General features: G+C 42.0%; 1 protein-coding gene across 2 annotated transcripts; it reads right to left on the bottom strand.

Moving 5' to 3' along the window:
* Positions 1 to 1,565: 1,565 nt before the first annotated feature.
* On the bottom strand, positions 1,566 to 13,171 carry LOC124133571 (probable beta-D-xylosidase 2). Of its 2 annotated transcripts, none has more exons than XM_048384382.1 (12): positions 12,820 to 13,171; positions 8,952 to 9,111; positions 8,017 to 8,187; positions 7,359 to 7,450; positions 6,581 to 6,807; positions 5,666 to 5,916; positions 5,161 to 5,383; positions 4,885 to 4,981; positions 4,034 to 4,241; positions 3,317 to 3,517; positions 2,629 to 2,803; positions 1,566 to 2,222 (listed from the first exon to the last, which is right to left on the bottom strand). In XM_048384382.1, exons 1-12 carry the CDS (start codon positions 13,107 to 13,109, stop codon positions 2,107 to 2,109), a joined length of 2,211 nt encoding a protein of 736 aa, XP_048240339.1. In that variant the 5' UTR covers positions 13,110 to 13,171; the 3' UTR covers positions 1,566 to 2,106. The 2 variants fall into 2 exon arrangements, with proteins under 2 accessions (XP_048240339.1, XP_046353970.2); XM_046498014.2 differs by having other exon boundaries at positions 4,034 to 4,245; positions 4,886 to 4,981; positions 12,820 to 13,170.

Below are 13,171 nucleotides of genomic sequence, written 5' to 3'. Positions count from 1 at the left end.
AAGCTACGTCACCCAAAAGACGCGCTACGTCATGTACATAATCTTTCAGATTTTGAAATGTTGTGGTGTCTCCCTGTATATTAAGCTTCGTACATCCAAAACTAGCACGAGCAAAATCAGTAGCACAAGGTGGAATTTATTAAATATTTCTTTGCTTCTAGGCTTATCTTTAAAAAAGTGCATAATATTTATATCTAGCTCTAGATGATAATATATTCGTCCATTCTTTGCGGTACATCACTCTGGCTTGAAAAAGGTTACGACAACTAACTATACATTCAACATCTTGGTAAACCCAAGCATAGTCCAGAACTGAAGTAAACAGAATGAGTTTAACATTACTTGTCCAGTTCTGTCTACCTTCTGAATCAAGATTAAATCACATTTTGTAACATTCTTTTATTCATGACAAGAGAAACGATTTGTAGATAGACAATAATCATTCAAGCTTGTTCCATTGTGACTAAAACATGTATCTTCACCAGTGTTTCTATCCTCACCACAACGACCATTCATAATGTGGATATCTAAGGAAATACATACGTCAATGAGGCTTTGACCAAATTTGTTTACAACCGTATCTTTTGATTTTAGGGCGCTTCGAAAGGATCTTTATTCTCACCAGCAATATTATTCTCGAGTAATTTGAGTGAGTGAGTGAGTGAGTTTGGTTTAACGCCGCTTTTAACATTATTCCAGTTATATCACGGCGTGTCAGCTTAATGTGGGAGGAAACTCCCAAGTGATGCAGGTCTCAGACGTTTACCACTTCGGTTAAACCCACGAGCACGGGTATGGTGCTGACAAACCTAGAAACATAATCGGGGCGAACCGGGATTCGAACCCACAATCATATGTTTATGGCGTGCCCAAGGGACGCAACTCTGCACAGTGAATCGCGGCGCCTTAGACGACTGGGCCACCCGTGCCCCCTCGAGTAATTTGACATATCACCGGTACGAGCACCTGTCTCTTCCTTCTAATATGATGCAAGGTGTGTTCCTGTAGTTTGGCAATATATTCTAAAATGATATTTCCTAAAAGATACATACCAATTGTATTGGTTTGCCATAAAATGTCGTGCTCATGATGTAGTCGGAATCGTACAACAAACGACTCTGCTTTAATTTGGAAGAGATTTCATATAAATGGTGTTGTCGTATTTGTTTATCTGTACGGGGATCCTAGATGTATGCATTGTAGGTTCGAACCCCAGCACTGATAATGACTTATTTACCAGCATCATACCTGTGCTCGCTGGTTTAAACTTCAGTTGTGAAAACCTACGACCTGCATCACTTCCCTAACACGTTAAGCTGACATGCGTGTGATGTGACTGAAATATTGTTTAAATCGACACTAAACCTAACTCACTCATTGATTGTAATTGTAGAGGAGAAAAGTATTTATTTAGTAATGCCAGTCACACACAACGGGTGGACATGACATCAAATTGCAAAAATCATGTTTCATTATGCTCCTTATGCTGGTTCTGACTCGGAAAGGAAGATCTGACAATCTGAAAATCGCCAGTGTTTAATTAAGCATTTATATAAAAACAGACATGATTCAGAACATATTTATTGGTGTAAAAGACAAAATACAATGTTTTGATGATGAATAGCAAGATGAGAATTGTGAATACTATACACACGGATATTGAGTGTATTCATCTTTGGTTGTCCTTTAATGTCCACATTCCTTAAAATTTGACGCATCAGTGACGGAGATTATGTCCGATGCAATTCTCTATTTTGACTTGGCCAGCGGACTTGCCCTTGCATCCGTTTGTGATGTGTGCCAATGGTTAGGCAGGATACGCTTTCCTTTTCACGAACACCTGGTCTCATCACTATTTGCGAGTGATTCATAAACTATGTTCATGATATAGTTGGAACCGTACAATGGAAGATATTTCTTACTGATTATAGAAAGGGTTTCTTCGCTTATATTTATGTCTATTCAGTCTCTGCCACATACCAACCAATACATCCTCCAATATTATCATGGCTTGGGGACACTATGACATTAACTTGCGTAAAATAACTGGATATCTATAGTTGTTAACGAAACGACTCCAAACTCAAATTTCCTCGTCAATGTTGATTAATAACGACCAAGACGTTTTTGTCCGAGGATCTCGACCTTTCCAGAAAGGACATTGGATCCGACATCTGGTTTGATGTTGGGCTGCTGACCACCAACCCAGAATACTACCACGCCTGAAACATATGAATACATACTGTGTCATAAACATTAATACGTTTTCTTTATAATCTGGAATAAAGTTCAATGAAGGTTTTCGTTAGGCTTCAGAGCTACGACCATTCAGTGTGCAACAACAGAAATATAAAATCCGTCACATTTCATTGAGATTTATATGCAGTTTGCATCTGGAAAACATCTTGAGAACAATGATGATCTACCTCATGCTGACATCTTCGGCTTTTCATTGAATTGTTATTGTCTTTATGAGGGACTATTTACAGAGAAATGGTGATTAAACTGATTTTATGGACATACAGTTCAGCTTTCCAATTGTATATTTGCATTTTAGTGTGTGAGCGCTACTCATTGGTTTTTCGATAATTAGGACTACCATTTGGACAACAGAACGTATGCGTTTACCTGGCTCAACAACCCATCCCTTCTGGTCAGTCCACACTGCCAGAGATTCTGCCGAGATGGTGAAGTTCCACTGAGTCTGCACGCCCCGTGGTGCAAACACTCTGTTGAAGGCCACCAGCTGAAGATGTGGAACCGTCACCGTGGGGTTAGACCAGGATATGTACACCTGGATCACCTGGAATAAGGAAATCATGGTCAACTTTCGTACATTGAGTTAGAGACCGGTGAAGATCCGGGGAAGACTAGGTCTACAGTAACCCGTGCTTGCCGTAAAAGGTGACTATGCTCGTCGTAAGAGGCGACAAACGGGATTGGGTAGTCGGGCTCCCTGACTTTGTTGATGCATGTCAACGTATCCGAAACTGCGTGGATAGATGCTCATGATTGGAATCACTGGATTGTCTAGTCTAGACTCGATTATTTACAGACCGCCGTCATATAGCTGGAATTTTGCTCAGCTATACAAACAAACAAAGAGCAAGAAAACATCGAGGTAGGATGCACACTAAAGACTGCCTTCCTTATGTCTTATATTATGTACATTATATGATACTGATGCACCATAGTACTCCGTGGCTACATCTCTATGAGTATTTATACAGTACAATCTAAAACAGTGGTGTTTCTGGTCTCACAATGGCCGTGATGTGACACAGTGAAATAGTTGTATTTACTCAGTGTTACATACCTCGTCAGCGTCAAACGATCCTCGATTGCTGAGTGTTACTGAACCAGTGATGTCGTCCCCAGCTTTCACCTGATTGAGATACCTCATACTGTCATACACAAATTTGGTGTAGGAGAGACCGTAGCCGAAGGGGAAGAGAACTTGATACTTGGCGTACCGGTATGTGCGTCCGGCCATTGAGTAGTCTGTCATGTCAGGAACCTTAAAAAGCAATAGATTTACAGGAACTGGTAAGTATGAACACATGACCCGTGAAGATCCGGGGTAGAATAGGTCTTCAGCAACCCATGCTTGCCGTAAAAGGCGACTACGCTTGTTTAAGAGGCGACTAACGGGATCGGGTGGTCAGACTCGCTGACTTGGTTGATGCATGTCGTCGATTCAAATTACGTGGATCGATGCTCATGATATTAATTACTCGATTGTCTGGTCCAGACTCGATTACTTACAGACCGCCGTCATATAGCTGGAATATTGCTGAGTGCGGCTTTAAACAACAAACCAACCAATGCAACCAAGTAAGAATATACATAACCACTTTGCAGAACTGACATTCTAAAACGGTTGACCTCACACCATGAAGGAACATACCCTTTACGACAAAAGTAACCATCTTAATTGAGTTGTGAGGATTTGTTGAAGAATATGTCGGCAGTGCCACCAGAAGGCTTCCCACATTGTACCCATATAGATAGATAGATACTAAGATTTTCGTACGGTGTTAATATACTTTGGCCACGTGATTGGAAGCCTTCCGGCAGGAACTGAGTTCGGCCCATCCGCCAAAAGTACTCGACGCAGTGCCTCGCCAGTTGCTTGCGATGGGAAAAATAGTTCCATGATAACCTGAACATTGGGACTCTCAACAGCCCATGTAATGTTGAGGGGCCCCGCATTGAATAGAAGGAGGATGACTTTCGCACCAGTTGCTGAAAGAAGTGAATAGATAGTATAACATAACTATAACATAACTTATAACCTAACGTGTCACAAAAGTAATAACTCTGTTTCAGATTAGTGAGCGAGTGCGTTATTTTGGTCTTAAGCCGCTTTTAAAACCAGTATTGGGGAGACAGAAATGGGCTTCACATATTGTACCCAAGTGTAGAATCGAAACCGGACTTTCGACGGGACAAAAACAGTTTAAAGAATAGACAAAAATCGTATTAAAACATGCGCAAGCATTCACTGTGAAACCGAGGGATCCAAGCAACGTTATTGATCATAATATTTAGCCACCTTAATCATTTTAGTGTTGAGGATCTTGGGGAATTTCGTGACAAGTCCCCCATGACATCAACTGGTTTGTCGTCCTATGAAGATTCCTGGTTAGAATTGGTCTTCAGCAACCAATGCTTGTCGTAAGAGGCGACTAACAGGATCGGGTGGTCAGGCTCACTGACTTGGTTGATGCATGTCATCGTATCCCATTTGCGTGGATCGATGCTCATGATGCCATTCACTGGACTGTCTGGTCCAGACTAGATTATTTGCAGACCGCCCTCATATAACTGGAATTGCTGAGCACGGCGTTAAACAAAAAACAAACAACTGGTTTCTCCTGCCTACCCTGGCCGGCGGTGACAGCATCCTTCAGCAGTTGCAGCTGTTGTCCAGGGAGGTCCAGGTTGGCCTTGTCGTTGCCCTCAGATTCTAATTCCTGACCTGAAGTATTTGATACATATCATGGTCATAGTCTAAAATGTTAAACCCTACTATTTTGTCATTCGTGTCTTTCCTTGCTGTCCTAGTCATTATCCTACGTTTACGACATAGAGTCTTCTTACATTACCAGAGAGACTACAAGAAAAGGGATCATAAACCGAGAACATGCATTAGCTCACCTGTGCCAAGACACACAAAAATAAGACCCGCGCCTTTCGCTGCTGTCAGGACTTCCTCGGAGTTATACTGAGTACACTTATTGTCTGTACAGCCAGCTCCGTACCGCACAGCAGACCAGAGGGTGGTTATGCCTTGGAGAGGGTTGGTGGTATAGTTGGGGTTCATATCAGGAGCATAGTTTCCAAACAATTGTATGGTATTGTTGGCCATTGGACCCACAATCTGAAGGAAAAGTAATTTTGTTATTTATCGTATCATTGCAGACGTGAGGCAGAACGCGATAGTTATCTGTATTTTGGTCGCTTGATACAATTTTGAGGAACCCCGACACATTTTAAATATAAATTACAAAACGATTATTTTGAAGATCATAGTTCTGTTATTAATCGTACGTACAGTGCCGTTCCATTACCAATGGCAAAATAAGAAATGTCCTCTGGTGTGATTCAACACACTAATGCCAATGGAATGCTCCTTTCCAAGTTGAAGCCAATTTACACCTACCGCCACGTTCTTGTAGTTCGATGCCTTTAACGGAAGGACATTGTCATTTTTCAGCAACACAAATGATTTCAGCGTTGCCTCTACAGACAGGTTCCTATGAGCCTCGCTTTGAAGTACCGACAGGTTAAGTTTGGAGTATGGGTTCATTTCCGGGGGGTCGAACTCTCCAAGCCTCATTCTGACGTTGAACAACGTCTTTACATTGGCCCTGACCTCGTCTTCGGTAAGTTTGCCTTGTTTCACAGCATCGACTGAAATACAATGACTTTCTGCATGTGCATCCTAGATTATTCGGTATGTTATGTATCCATTCTATTACGATATGTATTCTGGAACTTGACATAACGATAGAAATAGCCATCTGGTCAAACACGCCAGAACACGCGAGAGTTAGTTACCTTAAGATGGAGAGGACCGAATCTATGTTGGCAAATTGGCTAAGTGTATTTTTTAGAAAAGAGATATCATAAATTATACTACCCCAAATTTAATAGGGATATTATAAGTGTGCAGATGGGGGATAAACCGACTGGATGTTTGGAGATGTTGGCTCTAGAATAGGAATCTATTTGGACATGGATCTGACTGAATCAGATCATCCCTATCAAGTGTAGAGCAGGATAGTTTGGATAATGGAGGTAGGTTCACGCCTTGAAATTTTAAAAAATCGCCTTGGTTATAATAAGTTATACATAAGTTAAATTGTCAAAGTTACAAAAAGCAATAACATGTTTATGTCTGGAGTTATTGTTTAATTAATATAATTGACAGTACTTCAAAAGATTCACTTTCATTCTCTGAAATAAGGACCCACAACACAGATTCTAGAACTTCCACCATATGCACTGGGCGTTTTTGTTTTCTAAAATATGTATTTTAAAAACATCGCATATAAGACATAAAAACATCGTATACCAACTGAGAAGTAGACGGGTTGATGAAGATTCGTGGAAAGTTCAAGGTTCAATCCTGCCTTTACACACGCTGTGACGGTGTCGACGCTGTTGTTGATGTAGTGGTGTTCGCTGATGATGTTCTCAATGGCGGCCTGGTCGCTGATAACGTAGCCTTTGAATCCCCATTCGTTTCTCAGAATATCCGTCAGTAGCTTCTTGTTGACACATGCTGGAACTCCGTTGATTCTTGAAAATAATTGTCACAAGTAAATTTCCATTTTTAATCAGAGCATATACCAGACATGGAAAAGAAAATGCTCAAGGCGCAAATTATCAAGTTATTGGCTTTGTTCGTGGTATCTTTACAACAACCTATTTATTCTTGGTGTATTCAGTAAATCAATCTGAGAAAGAAGATTACATGCAAGTCTACAAGGTGACGTTTCCGGACAGAATATTGTAACATGAACGTAAAGTTAATTTAATTAGCGTCCATTCGTAACAGTGAGTCTAGTGAGTGAGTTGAGTTTTAGCAACGCTTTGAACAGTATTCCAGTTATATCACGCCGTGTCAGCTTAATGTGGGAGGAAAGCCCGAAGCGATTCAGGTCTCATATGTTTACCACTTTCGTAAAAACCCACGGGCATGGGTATGGTGCTGACAAACAAAGAAACCTAATCGGGGCGAACCGGGATTCGAACCCACAAGGATCCTGGTGTGCCCAATGGTTTGTGGAACACCCTTGCCTCCGTTTCGTAAGAACAAGCAGGTAGCTGTATTGTTTTTGAGTACCAACTTGTTGAAGCTGCACATGACATTGTAGGTACCGGCCTTGACACAGGAGCGGAACGCTGGGAGAAAGGTAGTGCGCCAGTCTCTCTCAGACACCTTTGGAAAACAATACGCAAACCCTTAAGTACGTCAATGCATTTACATCCGTATGTACGCACACATGCTAATGGAAGGTAACATGTATTGTTTATTGTTAATTTACAGAAAACAAAAACAATGAGTTTGGAATTATGACTCCAACGTTATCTTAATACGCGGCACAAAACACTTGGTTCGTTATGATGAAAGAAACATACACATGGGAATAGGAACGCATGCCAGGTTTGCATTGAACAAAGGGAAACCGTTGTCAATGTGCTATGAAATATTTCAAGTATGATCCCGTACTTAAAATTCCTTCTTTGTAACTTGTGTCAAATTTGTCCCTAGGACCATGTGCTTATCTATGAAACGACGAAAACTGAGATCGGTGGGCCAACTCTGTGACTCTGTGAACGTGTGAACCTATTTCCAGAGACTGGTTTGCATGATCCGGGATAAGTTATGTACAGGTAAATAGTTTGACTATTGTTCATTTGCTGTGTTTTATTGTTGATTTGCTGTGTTTAACTACTTTCACACACTATCAGTGTTTTGTGACGTGCAGTTGATCTTTACGTTACCTTTGCATCAAAAGAGAAACGTGACACCGGAATATTCTCGGGACCACCATGGACATTGAAGTGTTTGCAGCCGGCGTTGGCTCTGATGTAGCGGGGATCACTTCCCTGGAGACCCTTTACAAAATTAGCAGCAAAGACTCCTGTTAGGAATGGATCCTCTCCATATGTTTCCTGTTGAAAAAGTACAATCAGTTGTACCTTATCCTTCCATTGGGGATCGTTATACCACCCAGCGCTTTAAAGACAGAGACAAAAGCTTAGCGTGCTACCAATGTAAGAGATTTGTCGATATATTTGAGGCAAATATGGTATTGATATTTCCGAAAGATCTCCTCCACAAAGAATATTCATCGTATTCCTTCAACACAAAGGACCGCTAGTCTTGTTCCAACATTCATTTCGAGCATCTGTACTTCCTACTAGACATGAACTTCTCATCTGATCGTGGTCGTTAGTCGATTCCTGCCAACCTGGGGTCTCTCACCTGAATCCTGCCCCACCTGGAATATCTCACCAGATTCCTTCCGCACCCTTGTTCTCTCACCTGATTCCTGCCCCACCCGCGTTCTCTCACCCGATTCCTGTCCCACCCGTGTTCTCTCACCCGATTCCTTCCGCACCCGTGTTCTCTCACCCGATTCCTGCCCCACCCGTGTTCTCTCACCCGATTCATGCCCCACCCGTGTTCTCTCACCCGATTCCTTCCGCACCCGTGATCTCTCACCTGATTCCTGCCCCACCCGGGGTCTCTCACTTGATTCTTGCCCCACCCGGGGTCTCTCACCTGATTCCTCCCCCACCTTGGGTCTCTTACCTGATTCCTGCCCCACTTGGAATGTCTCACCTGATTGCTGACCCACCCGTGTTCTCTCACCCGATTCCTTCCGCAGACCGTGTTCTCTCACCTGATTCCTGCCCCACCTGGAATATCTCACCTGATTCCTGCCCCACCTGGGGTCTCTCACGATGTTGATGACCGGACTGAAACAGCTGATACCCTTGTGGTCGCCATATTGTCCTTTCCTCATGTAGTCATTAAACTTGGCCCTCACCTCCACACCCGTGGCCTGGGCTACCCGGAATATCAGATCTGTGCTGCAGGAAGGGACGAAACAATTCTTGGTATAAGATACAGCTGCATATTATATAAAAAATATAGGTGTAGGATAAAGTACGAGGCCGAGGTCATGACTGGAAAAGTAAGGACCTCAGTGCGAAGGAAGTGTAAAAGTAAGACCGACCGAGGACGAGTACTTTATCTAACATATGAACCGTCAAATGAAAAGATTACATTTTAATGATCAAATAAAACAGTATCCTTTATCCAAATACTGCCGGTCCTAACACTGCATTGTTTATACCGCGCTGGGTGGTACCCAGCTGGTATATCGAGGAGCATGGTCTAATTTTAAAACAGCGCGCACGGCCGCTCGTGCTGCACGGAATTTTCGTTACGCGGCATCACGTGTCCTGTTAGAACATTCATTTGACGGAGACACGATGGATGAGGCAGACAGCGACAGAGAACTGTTCATAACCCAGTCCAAAACCGTTGAAAAGAGTGATGAAGCAGAGAGTGACGATGACTTTTTGTTTCGTTTCAAGGAACCTGGAGAGATGTAACGTCTGCCTTTATAAAAAAAAAGGGTTCTTTGGTAAGATTTCTTTTGAAAAATGGTAAACAATGAATCGTTTGTAAAATGGTTTATATATATGTACCAATCAGCGTCAGTCGAAAAAAGGAATGAATGCAGCCATATGTTATCCTAGTACTTATGTTGTATATCAAGTCATGTTGTAACTGTCGATGGAAATTCGAAAATATTCCGAGATGTTTATTTCTTTTACTGCAGTAAGGCAGCAGGCAAGGAAACTAATGCATTCTACTTCACAGCACTGAAGAAACTGTCTATATTACCACTCTAAATACTGAACTGTACAGTTTGGAGAATGTATTTATGCAGCATGTATGTATAACTACTATTTAAATGCATTCTCACTTTGGAGGATTGGAATCTGTTGTAATAGATTGAATTTGGTTCTTCAGTTTAATACTTTATTTAATTGAATTTCAGGTCACCGCAGTAAAGCCGTTCGGGTGTACAAGAGGTCTTCAGATGACCAAAAGGCATCAGTTTCCGACCTGTTGTGCGTTGTCCCTGACAGAAAGAGAAACGTTGATTCTGAACCAACTGCTCAAACTTCTGAACCAGAATCAAAAGTTTCTGTTAACTGTGGAAAATGCAAAGACAAGCAGTATTCGTTAACTATTAATTTCAAATGAAATAAAGAATTGTTGAAAAATTGGTTGTTGTTGTTTTTTTTGAAGGATTAAGAAAATCAGGTATCTGAAACGGGCTCCGATTTCTCAAAACAAACTTGAGAATTCTTACTCAAAATTATTTCTGACTAAATTTCTCTACATGTTTCCAACGCTAAAGCCTGATTTCAACCTATACTGTAACTTTGTACAAACTATCACACTGAAGCGTTTTTGTGGGCTAAATTTGCTAATGTCGTAAATCCGGTTTTGACTGAAAACTTGGTTTGTTTCGAAATCAGGGCAAGGTTTTACTTTAAACAGTAAGACCCGATAAGACCCCGAAAAAGTAAGACCTGCTACTGGGTCTTACTTTTGAAAGTAAGACCTCTTATTGGGTCTTACTTTTTAGAAGTAAAACCTCCAACTCCGCAAGAGGTCATTACATGAAATTCGAGTACCTCCAGTATAATGGGACATATCAGTGATAGGTTTATATATATATTTCACGTACTCGACCATCAAGTGCGGAGACCCATCGGGGCACATATCAATGTTTCGATTGTACATAACTGACGTGTCGCAGTATAGCTTAAATAATGCCTATGTGACGTAAATTGTTAACTCACTCACTCAAAGCTCAAGATCTCCTGTACGCTAACATGTTACTTGTTAGGATTGTTATTATACCGCCAAGGGAACAAGGGTCTCTTTCATAATGTCTAAAGCCTGGTTACAATTGGTCCCAAGAAAGCGATGCTAGTCGTACAAGGCGTCTAAATTGATTGGGGAATGGTTCACTGCGTGTCAGTTGACCACAAAATCATACTAGTATCACTCTCTTTATGTATGGCTGAGAAGATGAAAATTAAATATAGTCTCTGCGTCTAGTGTAACAACCATTGCGCCAACTGAATTCTAACCACCATTAGCTCATTAGTCGACTTCTGAGGGATTTACAGCATGCTGAGTGGTTCCACAGATACCTACAGCAAACAACGGAGGAAGTTCTCCGATCGTTGTTAATAACGTGAAAATACAGAAATAGTTTAGATGTAATCAGTTAGCGGTGTCGTAGAATGACAGGGACACCGTCCACATAAAGCGTTCAGTACTATATGGTCGATATGGTCGAGAGTTTCCTTAACACATTAACATTCATGGGTTTCGGGGATGCTCAATATTTCACGTGTGCCCAAAATAACATACCCCACGGTAATGCGGGTAGAACATAGTACAATGTGCTCATATTATCAACCACTAGTTTGTCGACGCGACCTTTCACGTTCCTTTGTGATATCGTTGCAACATTGCTGACATGGGCTTTGAACAACATTCACTCACTCACTCACTAATTCATACAGGGCCCATTGACCAATGTCCTTGGAGGGTAAAGCGGCGATAAACACAACTCACTCACCCACCTTGGAGGGTACCTCTTAACTTAATAACTACACTAGATTTAATATATCACGCGCATAACAGTATCTGGTGTCTTGCGAGATATTAACTAGTGTGTGATAATCTTGAAAACTTATGAATGATAAGGACCGTCAACACTGCACTCTGGAAGTATACATATTGTCCATATCTTGATACGGGGCGGTCGGGTAGCCTAGTGGTTAAAGCGTTCGCTTATCACGCCGAAGACCCGGGTTCGATTCCCGACATGGGTACACTGTGTGAAGCCCATTTCTGGTGTCCCCCGCCGTGATATTGCTGGAATATTGCTAAAAGCGGCGTAAAACCATACTCACTCACTCACTCACTCATATCTTGATACTTACAATTAACTGATAAGATGCATATCTGAACAATTAGAGCATTATCCTATATTTCCTCAGTACGGAGCATTATGTAAACCGCTACGCTTGATACTAATAATTACGTTAGATTGTTAGTGTGACAATGTTTAATGCATTCAGAGTAACAAAAACAATGCCGACACAAAATACATCATTGTTAACACCTGAACACCTGAACACCTGAACAGTCAGCCCGGCTAAATATCACGCCTCCAGTTGCCCGAGGGTCCGCCACGGCAGTAGGAATGCACTTAAGACAGAAATGCCATTTGAGGTCAAAGCGAAATGAATAACAAACAGCGAGCGTGGTGTCAGCGCGTCGTCATGAGTGCTAACATTTAGCAGTTCCGTGTCATTGTGTAGATCCTGCAGTTGGGAATGGTTGGAATTTCCTTTGACTAACATAACGCCCTTATCGGAGTGTTACATTAACAACAGTTGCAGCTATATAATTCAACATACATCCGCATACAGAGAAGAAAATACGTGGTCACGGTCGATTAAACATATTACACAAATATGAACTCAGGTAATCAGACGTGCTACTTTGTATACTGTGCATAACTGAATGCGTATTTAATGGAATATATTTTGTTTGCATTATCACATAAGACTACATTTAAAGCCAGTATTATTAATGCATGATGAATATGCATGCTACATGTAACTTGTTTATCGATATGACGCGTGCTCATACAGTCATGAGTCATTGTTTTCAAATATTTTCTGTGGTCTTACCTGAATGAGGCTCCAAGTCCTATGGCCTGGGGGAAGGCTGTGGCGTGCCCTGCCCCCGCGTCCCCTCGGAGACACTCGGTGTTCCAGGAGTAGGGTGTGATACCCAGTCGTGGTACAGCAGGGGCAGGGCCAGCTTTGGGCCCCGACCCCCCACGGGATATTTGTAGTTTGATCTCGTCCAGGGTGAGGCGACCCACGAGATCGTTGACTCTGTCCGCCCAGGGTAGGGATGTGTTTCTGAAGGGGAAGTCCCCCGCCACTAGTGATGCGAGGAAGAGGAGGAAAAGCATTGTTCAGGGACGACAGTGTGTATATGACTGGTTGTAGGACGGCTGCAGAGCAAGGATATAAG

Source organism: Haliotis rufescens, unplaced genomic scaffold (genome assembly GCF_023055435.1).
Source record: "Haliotis rufescens isolate VD_foot unplaced genomic scaffold, xgHalRufe1.0.p SCAF_5, whole genome shotgun sequence".
In the NCBI taxonomy this organism is placed as follows: Eukaryota; Metazoa; Mollusca; class Gastropoda; order Lepetellida; family Haliotidae; genus Haliotis; species Haliotis rufescens.
Note: the sequence above shows the minus strand (reverse complement) of the source record. Positions and strands in the feature narration are given on the sequence as shown.